The 25,807-nt window shown below is 51.7% G+C and overlaps 1 protein-coding gene across 4 annotated transcripts in view; it reads right to left on the reverse strand.

Moving 5' to 3' along the window:
• Positions 1–13,489: 13,489 nt before the first annotated feature.
• Positions 13,490–25,807, reverse strand: part of USP7 (ubiquitin specific peptidase 7) — a 1,709,027-nt gene continuing 1,696,709 nt past the window's right edge. For all 4 annotated transcript variants that reach the window (XM_078663105.1, XM_078663106.1, XM_078663108.1 and 1 more), the window contains one exon: positions 13,490–14,769. In XM_078663105.1, the coding sequence (XP_078519231.1) occupies positions 14,663–14,769 (107 nt within the window). In that variant the 3' untranslated portion in view covers positions 13,490–14,662. The remainder of the gene's footprint in view (positions 14,770–25,807) is intronic.

The raw sequence follows: 25,807 nt of genomic DNA on the forward strand, positions 1-25,807 counted from the left end.
CCCAGCGTCGCCCACTCACCTGGTCGAGGTGACTTCATCCGGTGCCATCCTGGTGCCCATCTGATCACTGGCTGGTGATCAAGAACTGAGTCCCCTCTGCTTTCAGGTCATCTTCAACTCCGATCCAGGCTTGGATCCCATCGAACTTCATCACTGGTCGCCTGCCAGCAACAACTTCTTTCAGGCTCCATAGACTGTAACGAGGATTCCCGACGTCTTTTGAACCCTATGCAGCCGCAGCCCCTGGGCTAGGTAACTCGAGCATTTCGGTGCTCCAACGTAGGTTCACTATCTAAGTGTCCAGATCCTTTTTCGTTTTCAGCCTAACTAGTCGGATTCGTCCGATAACACTCACTTTACGAAATCTAGCATCCATAGACTTTGTCCCGCATCCCGCGTGAGAGTGCACACTCTGCACCCGATCTCCCTAGGCCTCCTGCTCCTAACCTTAGGGTTCGGTAGTGTAGTCCTAGCGATCCTGAAGCCTCTGGATCTTGTTACTTACCTGCTAGTATTTCGCATTCCACTTTTGTAGTATATGGTTTTTCGTGCCTGTGAGAAGTTGGCCTGATGTGCAGTGTTCACTATTCTAGTGATCACTATATATCAGTCCAAACAACCCTTATTGATGATTGGTTGTAAGTCAACCTTATAGACCAGCTATCCTAGTAGCATGGATACGAGCGGTCTAAGGCTAAGACTCTAGAGGGCGTGTTAAGCCAGCTGTTTTACCATCACATTACCCCTTGAACACCAAGTGAAAGGACACCACACAAGTTGTTATGAAAATAAACAGTGTATTTATTTATAACAAGACTACCCTGGCTCTTTATGAGACAGGGAGCTAAGCACACAACAAAACTCTTACGAAAATACTTTAAGTCGCACAATTTACACAAATGCCCGAGGGGCACGAAAAACCATATACTACAAAAGTGGAATGCGAATTACTAGCAGGTAAGTAACGATTCTCAGAGGCTTTAGAAACGCTAGGCCTACAATACTGAACACTCAGGTTAGGAGCAGGAGGCCTAGGGACGCCACGTGCAGAGTGGGAACTCTCACGCGTAAGGCGGGAAAAAGTCTATGGAAGCTAGAACTCACAAAGTTACTGTTCTCGGGCGAACCCGACTAGCTGGGACGAAAACGGGAGTGGATCCGAACACTTGGAGTGTTGGACTATGCTGGGGCACCGGAGTGCTGGATTTACCTAGCCCAGGGGCTGCGGCTGCATAGGGTTCAAGTTGCGTCGGAAACCCACGTTGACGGACCAGGAGCCTGAAGAAGAAGTTGCTGGCAGGCGGCCAGTGAAGGAAAGTTCGAAGAGATCCAAGCCTGGATCAGGGAAGAAGAAAACCTGAAAGCAGAGGGGACCAAGTTCTGAATCACTAGCCAGTGATTAAGTGGGCACCAGGATGGCACCGGGCGAAGTCACCGCAGTCAGGTGAGTGGGCGCTGCTGGGCTCTGCAGTCTCTCGGACCAGGAGGCGTTGTCGGCGACCAGGATGGAGGTGCGAGCTGTCCCACGAAGGTACTTGCTGTCGACGTCGCTGGACCCAGGATTGGGCAACAAGTCTTGGCAAATGCAAGGCCTACGCGGTGGACCTAAAATGGCGTCTTGAGTGGACCAGGGTGCTTCTCTGAAAAAGGGAAGCAAGGGCCAGTCTGGAGCAACCAGACCAGCAGTGTTAGTTGTCGAGGAGCGTCGTGAAGGGGCCACTAGCCAACGGGCAAGCGACCTGGACAACGCGGTGAGCAGCAAAAAGCAGAAGGGCCCCACGCCGATCTCGTGGATGCAGGGGGGCAGCACTTCGGTGCTGGAGCTGCTCAGGGTCGGGGCTTCTCTTACCCCAAGGCACTCAGTCGAGGGTCACTCAGGCGTCGTGCTGGACAAGCGTCGTGCAGTTCTGAAGATGGCCGGTCCCTCGAGGTCTCGTCGCACCCACGGATCACAGCTGGGCTGATGATGTGGGTTGAGGTCAGAGGTGCCAGGGAAGCCGTTTCTCGTCGTGATGAAGCAGTCTTGATCCCTAGGAGAGACTGGCAACAAACCGCGAAGCTTGGTTGGTGCCTGCTGCTGCAGGGTGACTACTCCTTAGTCACAAGGGAGAAATCTTGGGAAGAGTCTTGAGTTCTTCTTGAAGGTCGGTTCAGGATTCAAAGATTGATCTAATTTGGAAGGGGGCCAGTTCCTACCTTTATCCTGCAAAAAGGGGCTGGCACGCGACTAAGTCCTGCCCTATGAGTGGGACTAGGAGGGGGGTGGTTACACCCCTCTCCTTTGGCGGGCTTTCCCCAGGCGAGGGGCTGGAGTGCCCCTGGAACTGGTTTCAGCCGGCCTATGCACAGTGAGCACCGGGGTGCCACTTGCAGTCACCTTCCTCTAAAGCCCTGCTTACCTAGAATACACAAAATCCTGTCTGGGACGGTGCTGGCACCGCCCCTGGCAGGAAACCCTTTGTCCTTGCCTCCTGGGCTGGGAGGACTCCCAGCAGCAGGAGGGCAGACTTGTGTCTCGGCGGCAGCATCCATTTTGTGGAGCTAAGGCTCTGTCTAACTTTAACCGGGGTTACAGGTTACATACATGTCGTGTCCCTCTAGAAGGGTGGAATGCTAACCCCGTCGCCAGAATTGGCGAGGGGTTAGTATTCCAATTCGTATGACACCTTACTCGACATGTTTTGATAAAGCGATACCAGAGTTGGCATATAACCGCGAGGATTATAATGCACTTAAGAGTATATGGTATGCGATATCATGGAAACGGTTAAGGGATGGATCCCGAAAGCCGCAGACAGGCTCAGCTCATGCCAGAGCACTATCTCACACGATTCCAAGCACTCTGCCTTCAGGATTGTCAAGGCCTGCCATAGGAGTGACTGATAGGAGATCTGTGTGTCCATTTTAGGGTTAGATATAGGTATACTATATCTAAAGCAAAGGGTGATTACACCACCTTGCCCCAGCTGTCGTGCAGCCAGTTGTGTCAGATTTGGATGGCCAGCCAGGGGTGGCATAATACATGCTGCAGCCCCTGGTAGGCCCTGGGTACACCTATGCCCTGGGTACCTAAGGTACACTGTACAGGGACTGATAAGGTGACTCAGTATCCAATTAGATATGTACCTAGGGTACATGGAATCCATTTTACAGAGCGAGCAGTAGGCCTGGGGTCCTGAATAGCAGGGCCCCAGGTCAACTAAGTCAGAAAACCAGCAAAACACCAGGCAAAAAGTTGGGGGCAACCATAGTCAGGGATCTACCTTCCTACAGTGCCCCTCGGGCATTTGTGTAAATTGTGCAACTTAAAGTATTTTCGTAAGAGTTTTGTATTGTGCTTAGCTCCCTGACTCAAAGAGTTCAGGGTAGAACTGTTATTAATAAATATCCTATATTTTTATAACAACTTGTGTGGTGTCCTTTCACTTGGTGTTCAAGGGGTATATGTGATGGTAAAACAGCTGGCTTAACACGCCCTCTAGAGTTTAGCCTAAAGACTGCTCGTGTCCATGCTACTAGGATAGCTGGTCTGAAAGGTTGACTTACAACCAATCAATAAGGGTTGTTTGGTATGATACAAAGTGATCACTAGAATAGTGAGCACTATATATCAGGCCAACTTCTCACACTAGTGATCACCTTGTATCAGTCCAAACAACCCTTATGGTGATTGGTTGTAAGTCAACCTTATAGACCAGCTATCCTAATGGTAGCATGGACAAAGCAGTCTTAGGCTAAACTCTTTTGGCATGTGAAGCTAGCTGTTTTACCACAATATAACCCCTTGAATACCAGATGAAAGGACACCACACAGGTTGTTATGAAAATAAACAATATATTTATTAATAACAAACACCTCTGAACTCTTTATGAGATGAGAGGGTAAGCTCATGACAATCTCTTAGGAAATATACGATAAGTTGCACAAAATTACAATGGTGCCCTAGGGGCACGGCAAACCATATACTAAGTAAATGGTATAAGGAAATCGATAGAAGGAATGGAGCTGTCCAGAGGCTGTAGGATCGTTGGGACCACGCTACCCTAACTTTAGGTAAGTAATAGGAGGCTCACGGAACGCGTGTGCAGACTGTGAGCTCACACGCGAGATGCGTAACAACGTCTATGGACAGTACAGTTCAAGAAAAAGGTGAGTACGGACAATCCTGACTAGTTAGGACTAAAAACGACTGTGAATCTGGACACAGCGTCAAGCTACCCTTGAGCACCGAAATGCTCTTGTTACCTCACCCACGGGCTGCGGGTGCATAGGTGCGAAGTCGTGTCGGGTTTCTGCTTTGAAGTCTATGGAGCCTGGAGGAAAAGATGCTGCAGGCGACCAGGAGGAAGATGTCCGGTGTGATCCAAGGGTAGATCAGAGATGCTGAAGACCTGAAAGCAGAGGGGACAATGTTCAAAGTCACTAGCCAGTGACTGGAGTTGAACCAGGAAGGAACCAGATGTTGTTGTCGCGATCAGGTGAAGAGTGGACGCTTGACACTGCAACCACGTGGACCAGGAGGTGTCTTCGACGACCAGGATGGAGGCACGAGCTGTCCAACGTAGGCTCTCGCTGTCGGCGGTGTCTGTTCCAGATTCGGCGTCAACAGGCCTTGGCAAAGGCAACCCACGCGGTGAGTGAAAAAGGCGTCTGGTGCGGACTAGGAGAGTCCGGGGTGCTCCTCTTTTGGAAGGGAACAAGGGCCAGTCTGGAGCAACCAGACCAGCAGTGTAGTTTTCAAAGTTCGTCGTCTAGGAGGCCACTAGCCAGCCGGCAAGTGAACAGACAACGCGTCGAGCAGCAAACAGGCAGAAGGGCCCCACGCAGATCTCGTGTAAGCTGGAGGGCTGATCTTCGGTGCAGGAGCTGCTCGGGACTGGGGCTTCTCAATCCCCAAAGCACTTCGTCGAGTTCACCTCGGGAGTCGTGCTGGAAGCGAAGTGCAGTTTCTTTCAAGATGGCTGGTCCCACGTGTCTCGTCGCACCCACGGATCTCAGCTGTGCTGCAGATGTGAGTTGAGGTCGGAGAGGTCTGGGAATCAGTGTCTCGTCTGGCTCTGAAGTCTGGATCCTCGAGGGAAGACGACAAAGTGAAGCCGCTGGACGCTTGATGGTGCCTGCAGTTGCAGGGTGGACACCTTTTGCCCACAAGGGAGATTTCTTCAGTCTTCTGTTGTAGAAAGTTGAAGTCCAGAGTTTCTTCTTGTAGAGTTTCAGTTCAGGATTAATCTAATTTAGAATGGGACCAGCTCCTACCTTTATCCTGCTAAAGGGGGCTGTAGAACAAGTTACTTACCTTCGGTAACAATATATCTGTAAGAAACAGTAGTTAGTATTAGATTCCTTACCTTAGAATATCCCCAGGCGTCAGTCTGGATCCGGAAACTTTTGCGTAGCAGTACCCCTGCGTGTCGGTAGGCGTCGTCTGCAGGCGTCCCCTGCGGCTCCGCGTCCGTCGTCGGCATCGTGCGCCGTGATGACGTCGCTGGAGTATATAGACGCCGCCTCCGCGCGCTGACATCAGTTCTTTGTACACAGCTTTTCCGCGCCAGAACACGCAGAGCCATGCGAGAACCAACACTGGTGCCATTTCAAACTAGGGCCCTGAAAGGGATGTCCTTAACCCTAGGTATCAGTTCGCAGAACGGGGAGGATGGGTGGGGCGGTAAGGAATCTAATACTAACTACTGTTTCTTACAGATATATCGTTACCGAAGGTAAGTAACTTGTTCATCTGAAAGAAACAGGTTAGTATTAGATTCCTTACCTTAGAATAGATACCCCAGCAATACCAACCCCGGAGGTGGGTCTGCGAACCAATACAATCCTACACCAGAAAGTCCTGGAGGACCGAACGGCCAAAGAAGCCATCCCTCCGGACTTGACTGTCCAGGCAGTAGTGCCTCGCAAAGGTGTGCAGCGAGGCCCACGTAGCCGCCTGGCAAATGTCCTGCAAAGGGACTCCCCGGCCCAGGGCAGTAGAAGCCGCCGTGGCCCGAGTGGAATGGGCTCTCAGCCCAACAGGAGGCTCCTTCCGAGCCAAAGAGTAGCACGCTTTGATGCACAGAACGACCCACCGAGAGATGGTCCGTTTATGTACCGCCCGTCCCTTCTTCGCACCCACGTAGCCAACAAACAGTTGGTCATCCACCCGGAACTGGCGTGTGCGATCCATATAAAATGAAAGCGCACGTTTTGGGTCCAGACGATGGAGCCGCTCTTCATCCTTTGAAGGATGCGGAGGCGGGAAGAAGGAGGGGAGGGTGATGGACTGCCCGATGTGAAAAGCAGAGACTACTTTGGGCAGGAAAGAAGGTCTAGTTCTGAGAACCACCTTGTCTGGATGAATGGACAGGAAAGGAGGTTTGACAGAAAGAGCCTGGAGCTCACTCACTCTCCTGGCAGAGGTGATGGCAACCAGGAAGGCCGTCTTTAAAGTCAGAAGACGGAGAGGACAGGAATGAAGTGGCTCAAAGGGAGCGCACATCAAGAAGGTCAGAACCAGGTTCAAGTCCCACTGAGGCATCACGAACGGAACAGGAGGATACATGTGCGTGATGCCCTTCAAGAATCTAGTTACAATAGGGGACTTGAACAAAGAAGGTTGATCAGGCAGCCTTAGAAAGGCCGAAAGGGCAGAAAGGTAGCCCTTGATAGTGCCCAGAGCAGAGCCCTGCTGGGCAAGAGAGAGAAGAAAGAGGAGAACCTCGGAAAGAGGGGCAGAGAGAGGGTCCACAGCCTTTGCTGTGCACCATGCCACAAATCTGTTCCACCGGCAGGCGTATACCGACTTTGTGGAGGGACGCCTGGCTGCCAGAATCACATCACAGACTTCAGGTGGCAAGTCAAATGGCCTCAACTGTCGCCGCTCAATCTCCACGCATGGAGGTGGAGACTGGACAGGTTCGGGTGGAGGACCGTCCCCTGCTGCTGCGACAGAAGGTCCTCCCGAAGGGGCAGACGGATCGAGGGACCGACTGACATGCTGAGTAGCTCGGGATACCAGTACCTTCGAGCCCAGTCCGGAGCCACAAGGATAACTTGGGCCCGGTCGCGCCTGATCTTCTTCAGCACTCTGGGCAGAAGTGGTATAGGCGGAAAGGCGTACAACAGACCGCAGCTCCACTCGCGCCGAAAGGCGTCGCCGTGCGAGTGCCGTCTTGGAAACTCCAACGCGCAGAACTGATGACATTGCGCGTTCTCTTCTGTGGTGAATAGATCTAACCAAGGCTCTCCCCATTGCAGAAAGAGGCCGTTCGCCACGTCCGAGTTCAGACGCCATTCGTGATCCAACGAGCACCGACGGCTGAGTTCGTCCGCCCTGGCGTTCAGAGAACCTGCCAGGTGTTGAACCGTCAGAGTCACGCCCTGACGTTCCAGCCATTGCCAGAGACGCAGAGCCTCCTGGCAAAGGGTCCACAACCCCACTCCGCCCTGCTTGTTGCAGTACCACATGGCGGTGGTGTTGTCTGTGAACACCTGCACTACACTCCCGTTGACAAAGGGGAGGAATGCCTTCAGTGCTAGGCGAATCGCCCGCAGCTCCAACATGTTGATGTGGAGCCGGGACTCCGCCGGAGACCAGATGCCTCTGATCTCCGCCTCTCCCAAGTGGCCTCCCCAGCCCTGGAGGGACGCGTCAGTCACAACTACGTGCTCCGGTTGGGGAAGGGAGAGGGATCTGCCTCTGACCCAATCGCGGTCCGTAAGCCACCACTGCAACTGTCTCGCAGTGCCCTCCGAGATCAGGACATGGTCGGATAGGTTGCCTTGATGCTGGGCCCACTGAAACTTCAGGTCCCACTGCAGAGCCCGCATCCGCCACCGGGCGTGATGCACCAGAAGGATGCAGGAAGCCATCAGCCCCAGCAGCCGCAGCGTCAACCTGACTGAAACCCGGGATAACGGCTGAAAGATGGGAATCAAAGCCTGTATATCCCGGACCCGCCGTTCCGGGGGATAAACCCGAAACTGCGCCGAGTCGAGAACCGCTCCGATGAAAAGGAGCTTTTGAGAGGGACACAGGTGTGATTTCGGCACATTGATGGAAAACCCCAGCTCGTGCAGGAGGTCTGCCGTCATCTTAAGGTGGTGGACGACTGTCTGGGGCGAGCCCGCCTTCAACAACCAGTCGTCGAGGTAGGGGAAGACTGAAACCCCTAACCGGCGCAGATGAGCTGCGACCACCGCCATCCCTTTCGTGAACACCCGTGGGGCGCTGGTAAGGCCGAATGGGAGCACGATAAACTGAAAGTGCTCGTGGCCTACCGTGAACCGCAGGCAACGCCGGTGGGCCGGCAGGACGGGGATGTGAAAATACGCATCCTGCAAGTCCAACGCTACCATCCAGTCTAGCGGGTCTAGAGCAGCCAAGACCTGAGCCAAAGTCAACATCTTGAACTTCTCCTTCCGTAGGAAGCCGTTGACGTTCCGTAGATCCAAGATAGGACGCAGGCCCCCCTTGTCCTTCTTGGGTACCAGAAAGTAGTGGGAGTAGCAACCACACCCTACTTCTGGCCCAGGAACGCGCTTGATGGCCCCCTTGGCCAAGAGGGCCGCAACTTCCTCCTGCAGCAGTGTCAAGTGGTCCCCCGACACACGGTGGTTCTGCGGTGGCATGGCTGGAGGAGTGCTCTCGAAGGGGAGGGAGTAGCCCCTTCGGACGAGCTGCAGCACCCACCTGTCCGATGTGATGGTCCGCCAGCGGGAGTGGTGATGGCGAACCCTGCCACCCACTGGCGTCACATGGGCCTGAAAGCTCGGACTAGGAGGATTTGGAGGCCGATGCTGCGGGGGGAGGTGTGGCCTGACCTCGCCGTTGTCCCCGACCGCCTCCACGGCGGAATCCACTGCCGCCGCCGCGTTGAGAAGTATTCTGCGGTGCGTGGCTGGCAGCACGTGTGGGACCGCCCCTTCCGTGGCCACGAAAGGAGCGAAACGAACCCGTTTGCTGGCGCTGGGTCGAGAGACCCAAGGACTTGGCTGTGACCCTGGAGTCCTTGAAGCGCTCCAGCGCGTGGTCCGCTTTGTCGCCAAACAAGCGACTGCCATCGAACGGCATGTCCATCAAAGTATTTTGGACATCTGCCGAGAAGTTGGCGGATCTCAGCCAGGCGTGGCGACGAATCTCTACCGTCGTGGACATCGCTCTGCCCAGCGAGTCGGTCGTATCAAGACCACACCTGATGGAATATTGTGCTGCGTCTCGGCCTTCGATCATAGTCTTGCCGAGCTTCGCCCGTACCTCCTGCGGGCATTCTGGCAGACACTCCGCGACCGTATCCCACAGAGAGTGGGTGTAGCGGCCCAAGAGGCACGCGGTGTTGCAAGACCGCAGTCCCAAACTCAGGGACGAGAAGACCTTCTTCCCATACTGGTCGTACCTCTTTGATTCCCGGTCGGGCGGGGCCGACGGAAATGCGGTCTGGGAAGTAGAGGCCTGGATCACCAGACTCTCAGGGGTGGGATGGGTGGACAGGAACTTGGGGTCGTCCGGACACGGACGGTGGCGTCTGGCCACGTTCCTATCAACAGGCGAACCTGAAGCGGGCCTGGACCACGTGCCCAAAAGAACGTCTGTCAAGGCTTCATTGAACGGCAGCAGTGGCTCCTGTGGGCATGACTGCGGTTTGAAGACCTCAGTGAGGATGTTAGGCCTCACGACCGCGACGGGGAGCTCAAGGTGTAAAGCCTTGGCAGCCCTCATCAACACCACTGAATAAGCAGCCCCAGCCTCCGAAGCCACAGTAGGAGGCGAGACAAAGCCAGGGTTAGGAGAGTCGTCCAGACCACTGGCGTCACCCAAGTCACCTGTCCAGTCCACGTCGTACTGACACTCGCGTGACAGAGGGTCCTCAGACCCCTCCCAACCCTCTCCATAATCTACATCCTCACCATATTCAGAGTCAACGATGTAGACCGGCTCCTCGGGGTCCATGGGCCCCATCGGCGCCGGACTCGGCGTCGGACGACGCCGGTCCGACTCCGTGTCCGGAGTAGGAGAGGGAATGGGGATGGCGCCGCCCAGAGCCGGCGCCGGAGCCCCGACGCCGGCCGGAGCCGGCGTCGGAGTCCCGGCGCCGCGCGGAGGCGGCACCATGGGTTGCCCCGATGGAATCGGCGCCGGAGAGGCCGGCGGACCAGCCGGCGTCGACCCTGAAGGGCCCAGCGGCGCCGGCGTCGGGGCCGGAGCACCCGAACGGGACCACCGGGCCCGCAGGCGCCGTAGGCCCCGTCGGAGGAGACAGTGCCCTCATGGCCATGAGGAACTCCTCTATCGCGACGCGCCTTGCCCAGGGACCATCGGGTATGGAGCAGGCAGCGCCGGCGACCCACGCGGAGCCGCGGGGGTGGGGCCACCCGAACCCCCGGCCGCGTCGGGGGGAGTCGGGGGTACGATGACGACGCCCCGACTTCTTGTGCCTCTTACCTGAGGAACCAGAGGAATGGTGACTGCTTCCGGAATGCCCGTGGTGGCTCCGCGACCGTTCCCTCGACCTCCGGCCGGACCGGGACCGCTCTCGACGCGGGTCCGACACCCGGAGCTCGAGTAGCTTGCGGGACCGCTCCAGTCTAGCCTTACTCGTCAAGGCCCGGCAGTCGACGCAGGAGTCCACGTCGTGGTCCGCGCCCAGGCACCGGAGGCAGAGTCGGTGGTGGTCTGTGACCGACATCGTGCGGTCACACCCGTCACAATTCTTAAAACCGGGCATCCTACCGGCACCTTAAGAGTGAGATAGAAATTCAAAAACTTTGGTCAAAAGACCGGAGTACTGCTCTTCGGATCTGCGCTAACTGGCGCGGAAAAAAGAAGAACTGACGTCAGCGCGCGGAGGCGGCGTCTATATACTCCAGCGACGTCATCACGGCGCACGACGCCGGACGCGGAGCCGCAGGGGACGCCTGCAGACGACGCCTACCGATGCGCAGGGGTACTGCTACGCAAAAGTTTCCGGATCCAGACTGACGCCTGGGGTTATTCTAAGGTAAGGAATCTAATACTAACCTGTTTTTCAGATCTGGTGACTAGGTCCCTCCCCTGGGTGGGACCAGGAAGGGGGGTGGTTACACCCCCTATCCTTTGTCCGGTTTCGCACCAGAGCTGGGGCAGGGATGCCCCAGCAACTTGTTTGAACTGGTGTATGCACAGGACACCTTGTGTGCCCCAGGCATGTCTCATTCCTTTCAGGCCTATCCTACCCAACACACAAAATCCTGTCTGGGGTGGTGCTAGCACCTCCCAAGGCAGGAAACCCTTTGTCCAAGCCTCCCTCGCTGGAAGGACTCCCAGCAGCAGGAGGTCAGACTTGTGTCTGTGGTGGCAGCATCCATTTTGTGATGCCAAGGCTCGAGTTAACTTTAACCGGGGTTCACAGTTACATACATGTCGTGTCCCTCTAGAAGGGTGGAATGCTACCCCCGTCGCCAGAATTGGCGAGGGGGTAGTATTCCAATTCGTATGACACCTTACTCGACATGTTTTGATAATGTTATACCAGAGTTAGCATTTAACCGCGAGGCTACGGGCTTAGCTCATGCCAGAGCACCATCTCAAATAATTCCAAGCACTCTGCCTTCAGGATTGATCAGGCCTGCCATGGGAGTGACTGATAGGAATATATGTGTCCATTTTAGGGTTAGATATAGGTATATAGGTATACTAGATCTATAGCAAAGGGTGATTACACCACCTTGCCCCAGCTGTCTTGCAGCCAGTTGTGTCAGTTTTAGATGGCCAGCCAGGGTGGCATAATACATGCTTCAGCCCCTGGTAGGCCCTGGGTACACCTATGCCCTGGGTACCTAAGGTACACTGTACAGGGACTGATAAGGTGGCCCAGTACCAATTGGTAAATGCACCTAAAGTACATGGATGTCAATTTAGAGAGAGAACAGCTAGGCTGTGGGTCTGATTAGCAGGCCCACAGCCAGGAAAAGTCGTAAACCAGTGAAGCAAAAAGCAAAAATCTGGGGTGGCCATAGGATTGCAGACCCCACTCTCCTACACTTTGCTTCCCCTGGGGTCCTCCAACCATGGGTATTTGTTACGTTTTGGTACTCACCTCGCAGTCCACTATTTTAGTATATGGTTTGCCCCCCCCCCCACCGGTTGGGTCCTAAGTGGTTGTTATGCTACGTAGCGGTTCTAACTGTTCCTCATGTGCAATTGATATCTCCAGATAGGAGATATACCAAGTTAGTGTCTAGTGAGTAGTAATAAATATGAAGTAGGTTTCTACTCGTCTGATGTGGCCAATTGTGTAAGAAGCTTACTGACCGACTATAGTGGTACATGCAACTACTTTACACCCTTCTTGATAAGCCCGAGCTGCTGTCCATAGCTACCCCTTGAGAGCTTTGGTTTTCAGAGATCTAAACAACATCACTAAGGGTTGCTTGGAATCGGTGCTTCACCATAGGTAGATACTATATACCGAGCCAGCCTCCAACACTCCACCCCCCCCTTCCTATCCTAGGGTGTAACTGGAAAAGTTCCAAGATACAGCTTAGTGCACAGGAGAGGCCTGTACAATTAAGCTCTCTGGAAATGTTGGAGACAAAAAAAAATAGGTCCCCTAGTGATTGTCTGTGTAATTTCACTATCTGTCTGTTCACTTCAGGAGCAATTGACTTCTCTGATGTTGCTAAGCCTGGGCCCATGAGGGCTTCAGCAAAATGCAGGAAAGGTTTGGAGGTGCTAGATAAATGTAGGCTGAAGGGTATCGGTCAAGAAGCTGGCCTTTTTTTCTCAACTGTGGGTAAGGGAAGCTTGAGAAAATCAGCTGTTGTCTTTAACACCACATGAAATGATGCAACATCAGTGGGAAGTGGCCAAGAAGGATGCTCTAATTCTTCCTCAGGGGAGATACTAGCTTCCTGTAAGGCAAGTGAGTCTGTGCGGGATAGCGCTGAATGTTTCCAGTTTAGTGTCTAGTGATATTCAACAGGTAAGGAAACTGCTGGTGAAAGTATCCATCGAAAAACAAGTGACTACTTACAATGGGGATAGAAATGTTTTAAGTTCCAAATTCTATATTTTTATCAGTAATAAAGAAGCAAGTCAGGATATGATGTGTCCTATTGTATGTTTATTGGCAGAACAAACAGGAAAAAAGGCATCTGTCACATACAAATAGGATAGTGAAAATCTAAAAAGGACACTTACCTTTTAGAGACTCAGGCTTTATATTGCAGCTTTGATCCGCCTGGATCTCACTGTTAAGGAACAGCAGTCAAACCTTCTATACATTTGTTTGAACTAAATAGCAAAAAATTTTATCCATCAAATATATTTTCCACAAATGCAATTTGAATATGGTTCCATCCAGGCTCTCTTTGATTTTACTATGTTCAAAAAGGAATATTTATGGGTGAAAACCAATCTTAAAATCAAAAACTGCTTATTTATAAACTTTTTATAGTGAAAACAATGTCTTAAACTGTATTCAGAGTAGAAATCTTCACCATCCATGTCATTACTCACTGAAATAACATTTTTATAGAAAATTTTATTCAACATACAACATTTTCCAGCAAAAAGGCAATATACAGGAAGAGTTGTACACTGTTGCTACAGAAATTAAAAAAAAACCAGAAAATAATATAAGTGAGAATTGCTGAACCTATTTTACTGCACTCAAAACCAGACGTGGTTGCCAGTAGTTTCAAAATAAAAAAAAAACTGTTTGGGGCCAGAAATAAAACTACACACAATGAATATCAACATCAGTGAAACAGACTCACCCAACAAAATTAATCTCCATGTGTTAAATTGTACATGTTCATTCATTAAATATACAATTTCATACTTTTTACAAAGTCAACAGCTTACTAAATACTAGTGAGCATGACCTCGGTGCTGAACAGTTGGATATTTCTCATTTCCCCACCTTCTTGCTGCTTTTTCAAATGCACACCGTCTTCCATATGCTGTGGCCAGCTTTGAGTGAAATCAACATTTTATTGTAAGCAGTACAATTAACATTTTATTTTCTATATAGAACAATGTTATGAAAGTACTTCATTCTCAAAGAAAATCTGCTTTGTTAACTGGAACACGAAGTAGCAGTTCAACTCAATCAAATCTATGCAAGATAATATGTACTCTAGGCTTAAGAAACAAGAGTCCGGAATAAGTGGCAACAACGTACACAAACAGAGATGGCTATTTATTGATGAGGATTTTGCATTTACAAATACGTAATTTTTAGTTTAACTGAAGTAAAGAAATCCGACATGGTGTAAACATAAGACTTAGCAGCTGCAATGACCGTGTTGAAATTCCCACACTAGAGCGGGCAAGCAGCCATCTTATGCCATCTACAAAATGTACTATGGTTAAATTTGCCAACATTTCCACTATTGTAAATGGTACTTTTCACTCTTCCCTCAGTTTGCAGACCACAGCCTTGCTAGCTTACCATAAAATCTCTCCAATTGGCATCCAAGCTTTATAAAAACACCTTCATTTTGCTCAAAAAGGGCAGTCAATAGATAGAGAAGCCAAACGAACAGCCTCAACAAAATAAAATTAACATCAGCAGCACATCCTCTTGCTGAAGATTCCCGGTATAGTGCACGTGTACCAAAGTTCTACTGTTGTTAAAAAGGTGGACACACACACACACTTATTTGTCCATTGGCTTGAATAAAACGGTCAAGTCAGTTGTGGATTTTAATTGCTTTCTCAAGGTATGTGTATCGACTTCTCTTTGGGGCTTTATTGAAATGATCCAGCCCAAGCCAAGGCCTCGGATGCGACATATTACCTAAAACAAAATAACAAAAGTAAATTTAGGTTAATACATTTATCTTTGTTATCACTGTCTTTCTAAAGATCACAGAGATTTTATTCCATGGCATATAAAAATGTGTTTGCTTCTTTTCCTATTTCACTTGTCTAAAGTGAAAGTTTCAAGGTGCTCTTTAATAGTATTAAAACAATCAGCAAAAAAAGTAAAATAAATTCAAAATGTCACTTGACCTTTGGGCGTGGCTGCCCCCGCCGTGCAGGCGTATTCCATGCGGCCGCAAATCGGACGGCCCCTGGACATCCGACGCTCACACCGACCGTGAAGTCGGACGGCCCACAACATGCAACTGCTTAAACCCCCTGCCCCTTCAAAAATAAAAAAGGTAATACAACATAAAACCTTTAACAGAAACTGTAGTATTGCATTAAAACCCACAGGGGAAAATAATGAGAAAGTTGCATACCTGGGTAGGAAAACGCTACTTACCAGTATGCATCTGTTCTTGGCATGTACAGCGGCAGTCACAAGGTAGGTGACTCCTCCCTTAGGTGATAGTGCACACGGGCATGGAATCCATTGTTAGATTGTTTTCCAGCAGAGGGTGATAATGAAGTCAGAAAGAGATGTCCATGAATGTATGTATCCAAGTAACATGTAACTGCAACAGGTGTAGGTACCCAGGGAAGCGGGTGGGCGCATATGATTCTACAGCTCTACATGCCAAGGACAGATGCATACAGGTAAGTAGCATTTTCCGTTCCAAAGCATATGAGCTGTAGATCATATGCTTTTGCATAGACTATACAGCAGTTATCTCCCAAAGCGGTGGCTAACCTGTCGCTGTTGCAGTAGTCTGGAAGTACAAATTACTTGCCTTCGGTAATGATGTATCTGGTAGAGACTATTCTTGCCGCAGATTCCTTTACATAGAATTATCCCCAGGCGGGAGGGGAGACTGGACCCGGAAACTTTTCTGTCACAGCATTCCTGCGCCCCAGGGGAACAGCACCACATAACTCCGTCTGACGTCCTCCGCGTCCGTGATGTCAGCGAGGACACACAAGTCCCACCCCGGCGCACCTACGTCCGTTTTCTTTGGAGAATTTTTCCGTGCCACAACGCGGAGCCATCATCAGCAAAAACTGAGAATACTGGAACAGTGTGCGAAAATCCCTACTAAACAGAAGGGAAACAAACAATGGTGAGGGACATACCATCGACAATAGAGCCCAGCACTGAGCATCAAGACCTGGACTGAAAGGACAGGGCACCGCTAGTGGAAAGCAATCCTGCAAACAAATACAACAGCCTTCCCAAGGCAGAAGTAGGTGAAAGTACACATCAGACCAAGAAGGCTGCAGCCACCTCCCGAAACATAAAGGGACACCAAGGTAAGAGCGTAGAGCAATAACCAGTCAAACACATACAATACTAGTAGGGAGAAGGGGTCCAGAACACCCAAGTCGAGAACAACCTAGGCACCTCGGCCCAAAGATTGCCACGGGCAGAAACACCATCAACAAAAGGAGAAGAATGAGCAAACCCCACACTGGACACCAGAGTGCAGGGGTGCAGAAGAGCCTATAAAGTCCAGAATGGAACAATAACCACAACTAGGCGAGCAACCCCCGAAGGAGGGGGTACGAGAGACATGCACTAAAGCCAACCACCTGGAGGCAGGCGAATGCGAAAGACCCAGAGGGCCCTCGCAGGACAGGGAGGAAGGACGGGCCGTGGAGGAATCTGCGGCTAGAATCGTCTTTACCAGATACATCGTTACCGAAGGTAAGTAACTCGTACATCTGATAGAGACTACTAGCCGCAGATTTCTTCACATAGAATAGATACTCTAGCAATGCCCACGGGGAAGGAGGGTCTACGAAAGGACCCCACCAGGCTGGACAGGACAGAAGGCCCACAGGGGACCAGCCCCGTAGACCAGGGAGGCAACCTCGTCCCCACCAGGCAAGAGGATCCCCATAAGTCAAACACCAGCAGCCAAAGAGGGATGTAGGAGGAAGAAAAAAAGTGTGGAGGGTCATACACTCGCTACAGAGGAACAAGGGACAAGGCCTGAGGCCAAAACACTCCACTCCACTCCACTCGCAACCGAGATTTAACCCAACGCCAGGACAGGCAGAGGAACAAGAAGCAGCCCAGGGGGCCTGAGGAAACCATGGAAGAGGCGGGCCCACCCAGAAGGAAGGCAACGGGCCAGCCAGGACGGCAGCTATAACCATAATCAGCCAGAAGCATGAAGAACACTGAAGCGTCCCAGCTCGCAGCAAAAGAACAGGAAGGAGATGAAGGGCCACGCACACAGCCTCAAGAAGCATAAGCAACATACAGAAACGCCATGGAAAACGGGAACCTGAAGTCAACTAGCATTCCCCAGCAGAGCATAGCTATATAACAGCTAACACTACCCAACAAAGGGTACGGTAGGTCCCCAAACACGGGAATCCTATTTGGCAGAACCTCCGCAGTAGAGGAGAAGCAAAAGCACCAGTGGAAAAACAGCCCAGCGGAAGGCTTGGCATCAGCCCAAGAAAAACAGAAGGCCTAATCTCAGGGCCAAGTCTGTGTAACAATTCCAGCAAAACATACACACAGGCAACAAGGGCCATCCAGCAGCAGACAATGCCAAAAGTCCCAGCAAGGAGGACTCAAAGGCCAGAAAACCCCACCTACAGCAAGGGCAACCAAAAGGCCCAAACCCAGCTCAGTTCAGCAGTCACTGAGGAGGGGAACGAGGAGGAGGAGAATGAGGAGGAGGAGGAGAATAAGGCGGAGGAGGAGGACGGAGCCCCGCCAGGAACCTCTGGAAGGCAGAGTCATCCGGAGCATGGCACAACAGGCTGCCATCAAACGGAAAATCAATGAGTCGCTCCTGAATATTCTCAGGGAACATGCTGCCCCAAAGCCAAGCATAGCGACGAAGGGCGACTAAGGAAGCCATAGTCCAGCCCAACACCTCTGAAATGTCCAAAGCGGAGCTGAGAATAAAAGCCACTAGTTCCCGGCCATCCAAAGCATGATGCCGTAAGCCAACCTGAACAGTCTCCTGGGAAGACGCGGAACCCAGAGACTCAGAGTCCCATAGGAGGCTCTAGCCAAAACACACAAGTTGTTAAGGGCCCGCAGGGCCGCGCTGGTCGAGGCGAAAATGTTGCGCCCTCAAGAGTCCAGCCAGTGGGCTTCCCGGGACAGGGGAGTCAACAGTGGCGGCAGGGAGGGAAAAGCTGTCCTCAAGAGTGGACTGGCAACGGAGGGATAGAGGGAGGTGACGGTGCAGAAGGAGTTGAGGCACCAGATCTCCCGCGGCAGGATGCCTCCAAGCTCCCCCCAGAGAAGAAAGGAGCAAGCCCTCAAAGGGGAGTAAAATCTCCTTCCCACTAGAGCCCTGGTGGAGAACCTCCAAGAGATGGTCCGCCGGAAAATAAGCAATCTGGTCCCCCATGCGCAGAATGCCCACAGCTGTGGACACCGCGGGCGCGAAGGCCGCACCTGCCTCTGTAGGACCCTGCAGAGAAGAAATCAGCTCCTCCGTAGGAGACAGTTGTAGACTAAGACAGCTGTCCCCAAGCCAAGCGGGACAGGCAAGGGCCAAAATGTACAGAAGAATGGGGTCCTGCCACTCCACTGATTAACACCTCAGCCTCAGAAATGGCAGGGAGCCACCCTTCAACGCCGGTGATAAAGAAACCACGCGGCAGCCAGTCTCCGGCAAAGAGGACACCAAAATGCAGCCAGCCTCCGGAGAAGAGGGAGGGAAAGTCCTAAGACGAATCCGCTGCACGACCTCTGTGTGGAGCCGTGGTGTCGGCACCCTGAGGTAGGACTCCAGCACCATCCGGCGCCGGAGAGACCGGAGATGGCTCCTCCAAGTCACACCGCACAGGGGACCGGAGTGGGACAGGAGCCGAAGTGGCCAAAGGGCAGCGCCGGAAAGGTGCCGACTCTACCTCTATCGAGGCAGCCGCCTGCGTGGAGGGACGAGAGGGACCGGGGGAGTGACCCGAAGTCCTCCGCCAGCCTCGGCCCAGAATGTAGCGGAGGTGGTCCGGCAACCCATGTGGAGGTGCCAAAGACGACTCAACCTCCCACTCGCCCTCCAACGAGGCAGCTGCCTGTGGGGAGGAACGAGTAAAGCCCGGAGAGGGACGAGAAGTCCCTACCCCAGAGCGGGTCGAGGAGGTCATCAACCCTTGTGGCGCTGCCCAATGCAGACACAGGTGCCTGGACCGCGTCAGCTCAGCCTTGGACGAGGCCTTCGACTGCCCAGAGGGCCGAGTGGGGCTCCGGGCGGCGACCAGAGTCCCGGTGACCTCCCGCGACACCACAGGGACTCCCGCAGGAGTTTGCGGCGAGGCAGAGGTGCTGTGAAGGAGGGACCCCAGAGGGGCCGCACCCCAACAGCACCACACATCTTCCAAGCCTGGATCCGAACCAGTCAGCCCTGGGGCCGGAGCCGCCGCAGCGAAAGGCCACACACGAAGCGAGGGATCCTCCGGCGCCCCAGGAGGGGAAGGAGGAGGAGATGCCAGCGAGGCCCGCAAAGCCGCTGCGTACGTCTCCATCTGGACTCTCGACGCCCCCTCCCCGGGAAACGGTGGATAAGACGACCCGCATCACCAGCGGAGAGTCCACGCCCCCGGCAGGCCAGAAACCAGCCCCCGGGGACGAACTGCAACACTTACCCACTGGGGAGCGACACTCACGTGACATCGGAGAAGGGCGAAGATGACGACCACGGCCGTATCTGAAGCCATCTGCTGAAGCAGACCGATGGGAGGACGTCGACCTGGAGAGACGCGCCGATAGAAGTTTCATCCGGCGCTTCCGCTGTGATTTGGGCTTCAACTGTTGGCACGCTGCACAATCAGTGGTGCTGTGATCCTCCCCCAAACACCACATACAAATGAGGTACGGGTCCGTCGCCGACATGAGACGCCCACAAAAAGTGCAAGTTTTGAAGTCCGAAGGCATTTGCACACTATTCCACCAAAAAGAAATGGAAGGCCCGTAGCAAGGACCGGATCCGCGTTGCATGCAGAAAAAGAAAAAACTGAGGTAGGTGCACCGGGGCGGGTCTTATGTGACCTCGCTGACGTCACGTACGCGGACGAAGCCTGGGCGGAGTCGCGTGATGTCGCCCCGCCCCCCCCGGCGTGCAGTGTGTTGTGGCAGAAAAGTTTCTGGATCCAGTCTCACGCCTGGGGATAATTCTACGTGAAGGAATCTGCGGCTAGTAGTCTCTATCAAATGTGTAAGATGTTCTTGTGACATGAGGTGTGCCCTTGGAAGAATACTCGGTGGAGTGCTTGTAAGTTCCAGGCAATAACCAGATTGGATAATTTGTAGAACCCATTTGTCTGATGTAATCGTACTCCAAATCGGTGGAAATTGTGAGAGACGTCCCTAGACAGGAGTGAAATGATCTGGGGGGTATGAATGAATGAATGAATGAATGAAGGAGCATTTATAGAGTGAGTGGTTACCCAGGGGCATCCCAGCGCTATGATGCCATGTAAACTGTAAGGAGATTAAGGAAAGAGAAATGTTTTTAAACGTTTTCTGAACTTCAGGTAGTCAGGTTCAGAGCATATGTGAAGGGAGAGACTGTTCCAAAGTCTGGATGCATTGTAGGTAAACAGTCGGCCTCCACTTTAATCTTAGTTCTTGGGAACGAAGATTAAACCTTTGTTCTCAGATCTAAGGGTTCTGTTAGGTACATATGGTTGGATCCAGGAACGGATGAGAGGCAGGCCCTTTCCAAAGAATGACTTATAGGTGATACACTGAGCCTTAAATCAAATTCTTTCCTGGACAGGGAGCCAATGTAGGGTAATGAGCTGGTCTTGCAGAGTATCATCTGGAAATGTTCAGCAGCATGCGGGCCGCACAGTTCTGTACTATTTGAAGTCTTTTGTGGTGGCCTGGGGGGCTCCAAGGTATCTGGCATTGGCATAATCAAGTTGTGATAGGACAAGAGCTTTTTACCAGCAGCCGTCTAGCAGCAAAAGGGAGCAGAGGAAGTAACTTTCTAAACATTCTCAGAAGACCATAAATACTCCCTGCCCCTATGCGCGACTGTACTTTAAAATCGAGATTACCGTCAAGCCAGACTCCTAGACTTTTTATTTGTTTTTTTGGAACACGGGGAGGGCCTAGGCAGCTAGGCCAGAGGTGGTCTAATGTTTGCGGGAGCAGACTTGCCTAAGAGCAGGAGTTCGGTCTTTGATCCGTTGAGTTTCAAGAAGGAATCACTCATCCAGTTAAAGACTTTCTCAAGGCAGGTGGCTAGATCAGGGTCAAGATGGTTTGATTGCTTCAAGGATATGATTAACTGAGTATTGTCGGTGTATGTAACGATCTGTACACCAAATGGGCATACCTATGTCTATAGGAGCAAGCTCATAAAGACATTAACATAGTGGGGCTAAGGGAAGATCCAAGTGGGACCCCACAAGTCAATGGTATTTGTTTCGTAGAACATTCCCCTTCGAAGACTGTAAAAACTTTATTTTGGAGGAAAGACTGTAGCCATTTTAGTGCCAGTCCAGTCACTCCGGCCACCCTCCGTCTTTGTATCATTAGCTGGTGATTTACAGTGTTGAAGGCCGCGCTAAGGTCCAATAAGAGAAGGGCTGCACAGCCTCCATTATCAAGGGTCTTCCTGATTCCCTCCACCGCAGCCATAAGGGCCATCTCTGTGCCTTGTTGGGGCTAAATCCAGTCTGCGTAGGATAAAGACGATTGTTGGTTTCCAAGAAAGCCGATAAAATAGAGTTAATGGATTTCTCTGCTAATTTACTAACTCCTGGCAGTAAGGAGATTGGTCGATAATTTCCCCAATTATCTGGATCCAGGTTCGGTTTGTTTAGGAGTGCTTTGACCCATGCATGTTTCCATTGGGGTGGCACAATCCCTGTCTTGAGTGATGTATTTATACAATCAAGAATGGGAAATAAGTCATTGTTTGGTGTTGTTGGCGGGAGAGGTGCGTGTAGAATTACCTTTGCCTCTTTACCGGCCATCATTTCCTCTATATTCTCTTCGAAAATAACCTCTTGAAGAGGAAGACTGATTGTTGCCCTTGTAAGAAGAGGAGGCATTGTCTGTAGAGATGTTTTTGGAGCCGCCCCTGTAGAACGAGAGACAAAAGGAACCTCTGTTGGAAGGTGCTTGTAAGGCCCCCATGGACTGGGCAACCTCTGTCTTTTTTCATCTTTACCAAAGATGCATCAACAGCTGGGCCAAAGAGACGTTAGGATCAAAAGGTTGATTAAGGATAGAGGCTTGTACCCCAGGTCTAAGCCCAGAAATCCTTAACCAAGTATGTCTGCGAAGCAGTATGCTAATGTTCATTGCCCGAGCCATTATCTGCCTGATCTAAGGCACATCTGATAGCGGTATTGGTTATTAATTTACCATTTTGAATAAGGTCACTGGCTGTACCTTTATGCTCGTCAGGAAGGAACTCAATGAGCTTTTGGAGTTCATCACAATGAGCCCCATCATATCTTGCTAGTAATGCCTGGGCATTGGCAATGCACCAATTATTAGCCGCTTGTGATGCTATCCGTTTACCTGAAGCATCCAATAATTTGAACGTTTGTGTAGCCCTTTGAGATGAACTAAGGGGCTCTAATGTACAATCCTCTTCTAGACTATCCTTATGGAGCTCTACTCCAGGGTACTCTGCAGTTCTATTAATGAGCTCAATGTACCCAATATAACTGGACGGGAAGGTATAGATGGATAACAATCAGGGTCATTATCAGGTTGAGGGACATTATAATGATCCCATGGATCAGGATCCTGAGGGACTTCTTGTGGTACATAGTTGAACAAGTTACTTACCTTCGGTAAAGATATATCTGTGAGAAACTGTTAGCTATAGACTCCTTACCTTAGAATTACCCCCAGGCATCAGGAATCTAAAACTAACTAATGTTTCTTACAGATGTACATGTTACTTACCTTCGGTAACGGTGAATCTGGTACAGACTATTCTAGCCGCAGATTCCTTAGCGCAGAATTATCCCCAGGCGTGAGACTGGATCCGGAACACTTTCTTTGCCATAGCATCTCTGCGTGCCGGGAGGAGGTACCTGTTAGAATTGGGGGTCTCTGGTTGGCGCAAGTATTCACTTGTGACCAGCAGGGACCCTCTCCTCTAAGTCAGGGCGAAGGATGACTGTAGGAGAGTAGGGTCTGCAATCCTATGATCACCCAGATTTTTGCTTTTTGCTGCACTGGTTTACGACTTTCCCTGGCTGTGGGCCTGCTAATCAGACCCACAGCCTAGCTGTTCTCTCTATCCAAATTGTACTCAGGTACTGAATTGGCACTGGGCCCTCTCCAAGTCCCTGTACCCAGGGCTGAGGTGTACCCAGAAGTCTCCCAGGGGCTGAAGCATGTATTATGCCACCCCCTGGGCTGACTAACTAAACTGACACAACTGGCTGCACGACAGCTGGGGCAAGGTGGTGTACTCACCCTTTGCTTTAGATATAGTATACCTATATCTAACCCTAAAATGGACACACAGATCTCCTATCAGTCACTCCTATGGCAGGCCTTAACAATCCTGAAGGCAGAGTGCTTGGAATCGTGTGAGATGGTGCTCTGGCATGAGCTGAGCCTGTCTGCGGCTTTCGGGATCCATCCCTTAGCCGTTTCCATGATATCGCATACCATATACTCTTAAGTGCATTATAATCCTCGCGGTTATATGCCAACTCTGGTATCACTTTATCAAAACATGTCGAGTAAGGTGTCATACGAATTGGAATACTAACCCCTCGCCAATTCTGGCCACGGGGTTAGCATTCCACCCTTCTAGAGGGACACGACATGTATGTAACCTGTAACCCCGGTTAAAGTCAGATAGAGCCTTAGCATCCACAAAATGGATGCTGCCACCGAGACACAAGTCTGCCCTCCTGCTGCTGGGAGTCCTCCCAGAGCAGGAGGCAAGGACAAAGGGTTTCCTGCCAGGGGCGGTGCCAGCACCGTCCCAGACAGGGTTTTGTGTATTCCAGGTAGGCAGGGCTACAGAGGAAGGTGACTGCAAGTGGCACCCCGGTGCTCACTGTGCATAGGCCGGCTGAAACCAGTTCCAGGGGCACTCCAGCCCCTGGCCTGGGGAAAGCCCGCCAAAGGAGAGGGGTGTAACCACCCCCCTCCTGGTCCCACCCATAGGGCAGGACTTAGTCGCGTGCCAGCCCCCTTTTCCCAGATAAAGGTAGGAGCAGGCCCCTTCCAAATTAGATCATCTTTGGAATCAAGACACGACTTTCTGCGAAAGGACTTCAAGATTTCTTCTTCAAGATTCTCCCTTGTGACTAAGGAGTAGTCACCCTGCATCCGCAGGCACCATCCTAAGAACACTGCGGTCTGCTGTAAGTCCTTCCTCCGGAATCAGACTGCCCAGCTCGACAAGACCCGGCTTCCCTGGCACCTCCGACCTCTACTCACCTCTACAGCCAAGCTGAGAACCGTGAGTGCGACGAGACCTCAGGGGACCGACTATTGCCAAGACTGCACGACTTCTTCACAGCAAGCCCGCCGAGTAATCTCCTGGCGAGTGCTTTGGGGTCCGAGAAGCCCCAACCCTGAGCAGCTCCAGCACCGAAGAGCAGCCCCCCAGCATCTCCACGATCGGCGTGGGGTCCTTCTGCTTTTTGCTGCTCACCGCGTTGTTTGGCTACTAGCCCGCTGGCTTGTGGCCTTCTGAACGACGCCCGACGACATCACTGCTGCTGGTCTGGTTGCTCCAGACTGGCTCTTGCTCCCTTCCAGAAGAGGAGCACCCGGACCCTCCTGGTCCACTCAAGACGCCATTTTGAGTCCACCGCGTGGGCTTGAATTAGCCAAGGCTTTGTTGCCCAATCCTGGGTTCTTCGACGCCGACAGCTTCATCCATCGTGGGACAGCTCGCCCCTCCATCCTGGTCGCCGACAACGCCTCCTGGTCCGTGAGATCTGCAGAGCCCAGCGTCGCCCACTCACCTAGCCTAGCCGAGGTGACTACCATCCGGTGCCCTCCTGGTGCCACCTGACTACTGGCTAGTAGTCACGAACTTGGTCCCCTCTGCTTTCAGGTATCGTCCATCTTCAAGATCCAGGCTTGGATCAACTCGAACTCTCTTCACTGGTCGCCTGCCAGCATCTTTCTTCCAGGCTCCTGGTTTGTCTGCGAGGATTCCCGACGTCTTTTGAGACCTATGCAGCTGCAGCCCCTGGGCTAGGTAACTTCGGCATTTCGGTGCCCCAGCATAGCCTCACTATCCAAGGGTCAGGATCCACTGTCGTTTTCTCCCTACCAGGTCGGGTTCGCCCGTGAACACTAACTTTAACTTTACTAGCTATCATAGACTTTGTCCCGCATCCCGCGTGAGAGTGCACACTCTGCACCCGAGTCCCCTGGGCCTCCTAGAAGTAATCTAACGATTCTATAGTCAAGTCCTAGCGATTCCAAAGCCTATTAGTACTGTACTTACCTGCTAGTAATTTCGCATTCCACTTTCAGAGTATATGGTTTTTCGTGCCCCTCGGGCATTTGTGTATACTGTGCTAACTTAAGTATTTTTATAAGAGTTTTGTTGTGTGCTTAGCTCCCTGTCTCATAAAGAGCCAGGGTAGTCTTGTTATAAATAAATACACTGTTTATTTTCATAACAACTTGTGTGGTGTCCTTTCACTGGGTGTTCAAGGGGTAATGTGATGGTAAAACAGCTGGCTTAACACGCCCTCTAGAGTCTTAGCCTTAGACTGCTCGTATCCATGCTACTAGGATAGCTGGTCTATAAGGTTGACTTACAACCAATCATCAATAAGGGTTGTTTGGACTGATATATAGTGATCACTAGAATAGTGAACACTGCACATCAGGCCAACTTCTCACAATGACCCCTTAGAATTACCCTTGCTCACCCTCTAGGTGCGTGGTGTGAGCAGCCAAGGCTATTCTGCAGGCATTTCTGAGTTAAGCATTTGTAATAACACACACAGTAAATATACCAATCCCCCCACAAATGGACACC

This window comes from Lissotriton helveticus, chromosome 10 (assembly GCF_964261635.1).
Source record: "Lissotriton helveticus chromosome 10, aLisHel1.1, whole genome shotgun sequence".
NCBI classification, from domain to species: Eukaryota; Metazoa; Chordata; class Amphibia; order Caudata; family Salamandridae; genus Lissotriton; species Lissotriton helveticus.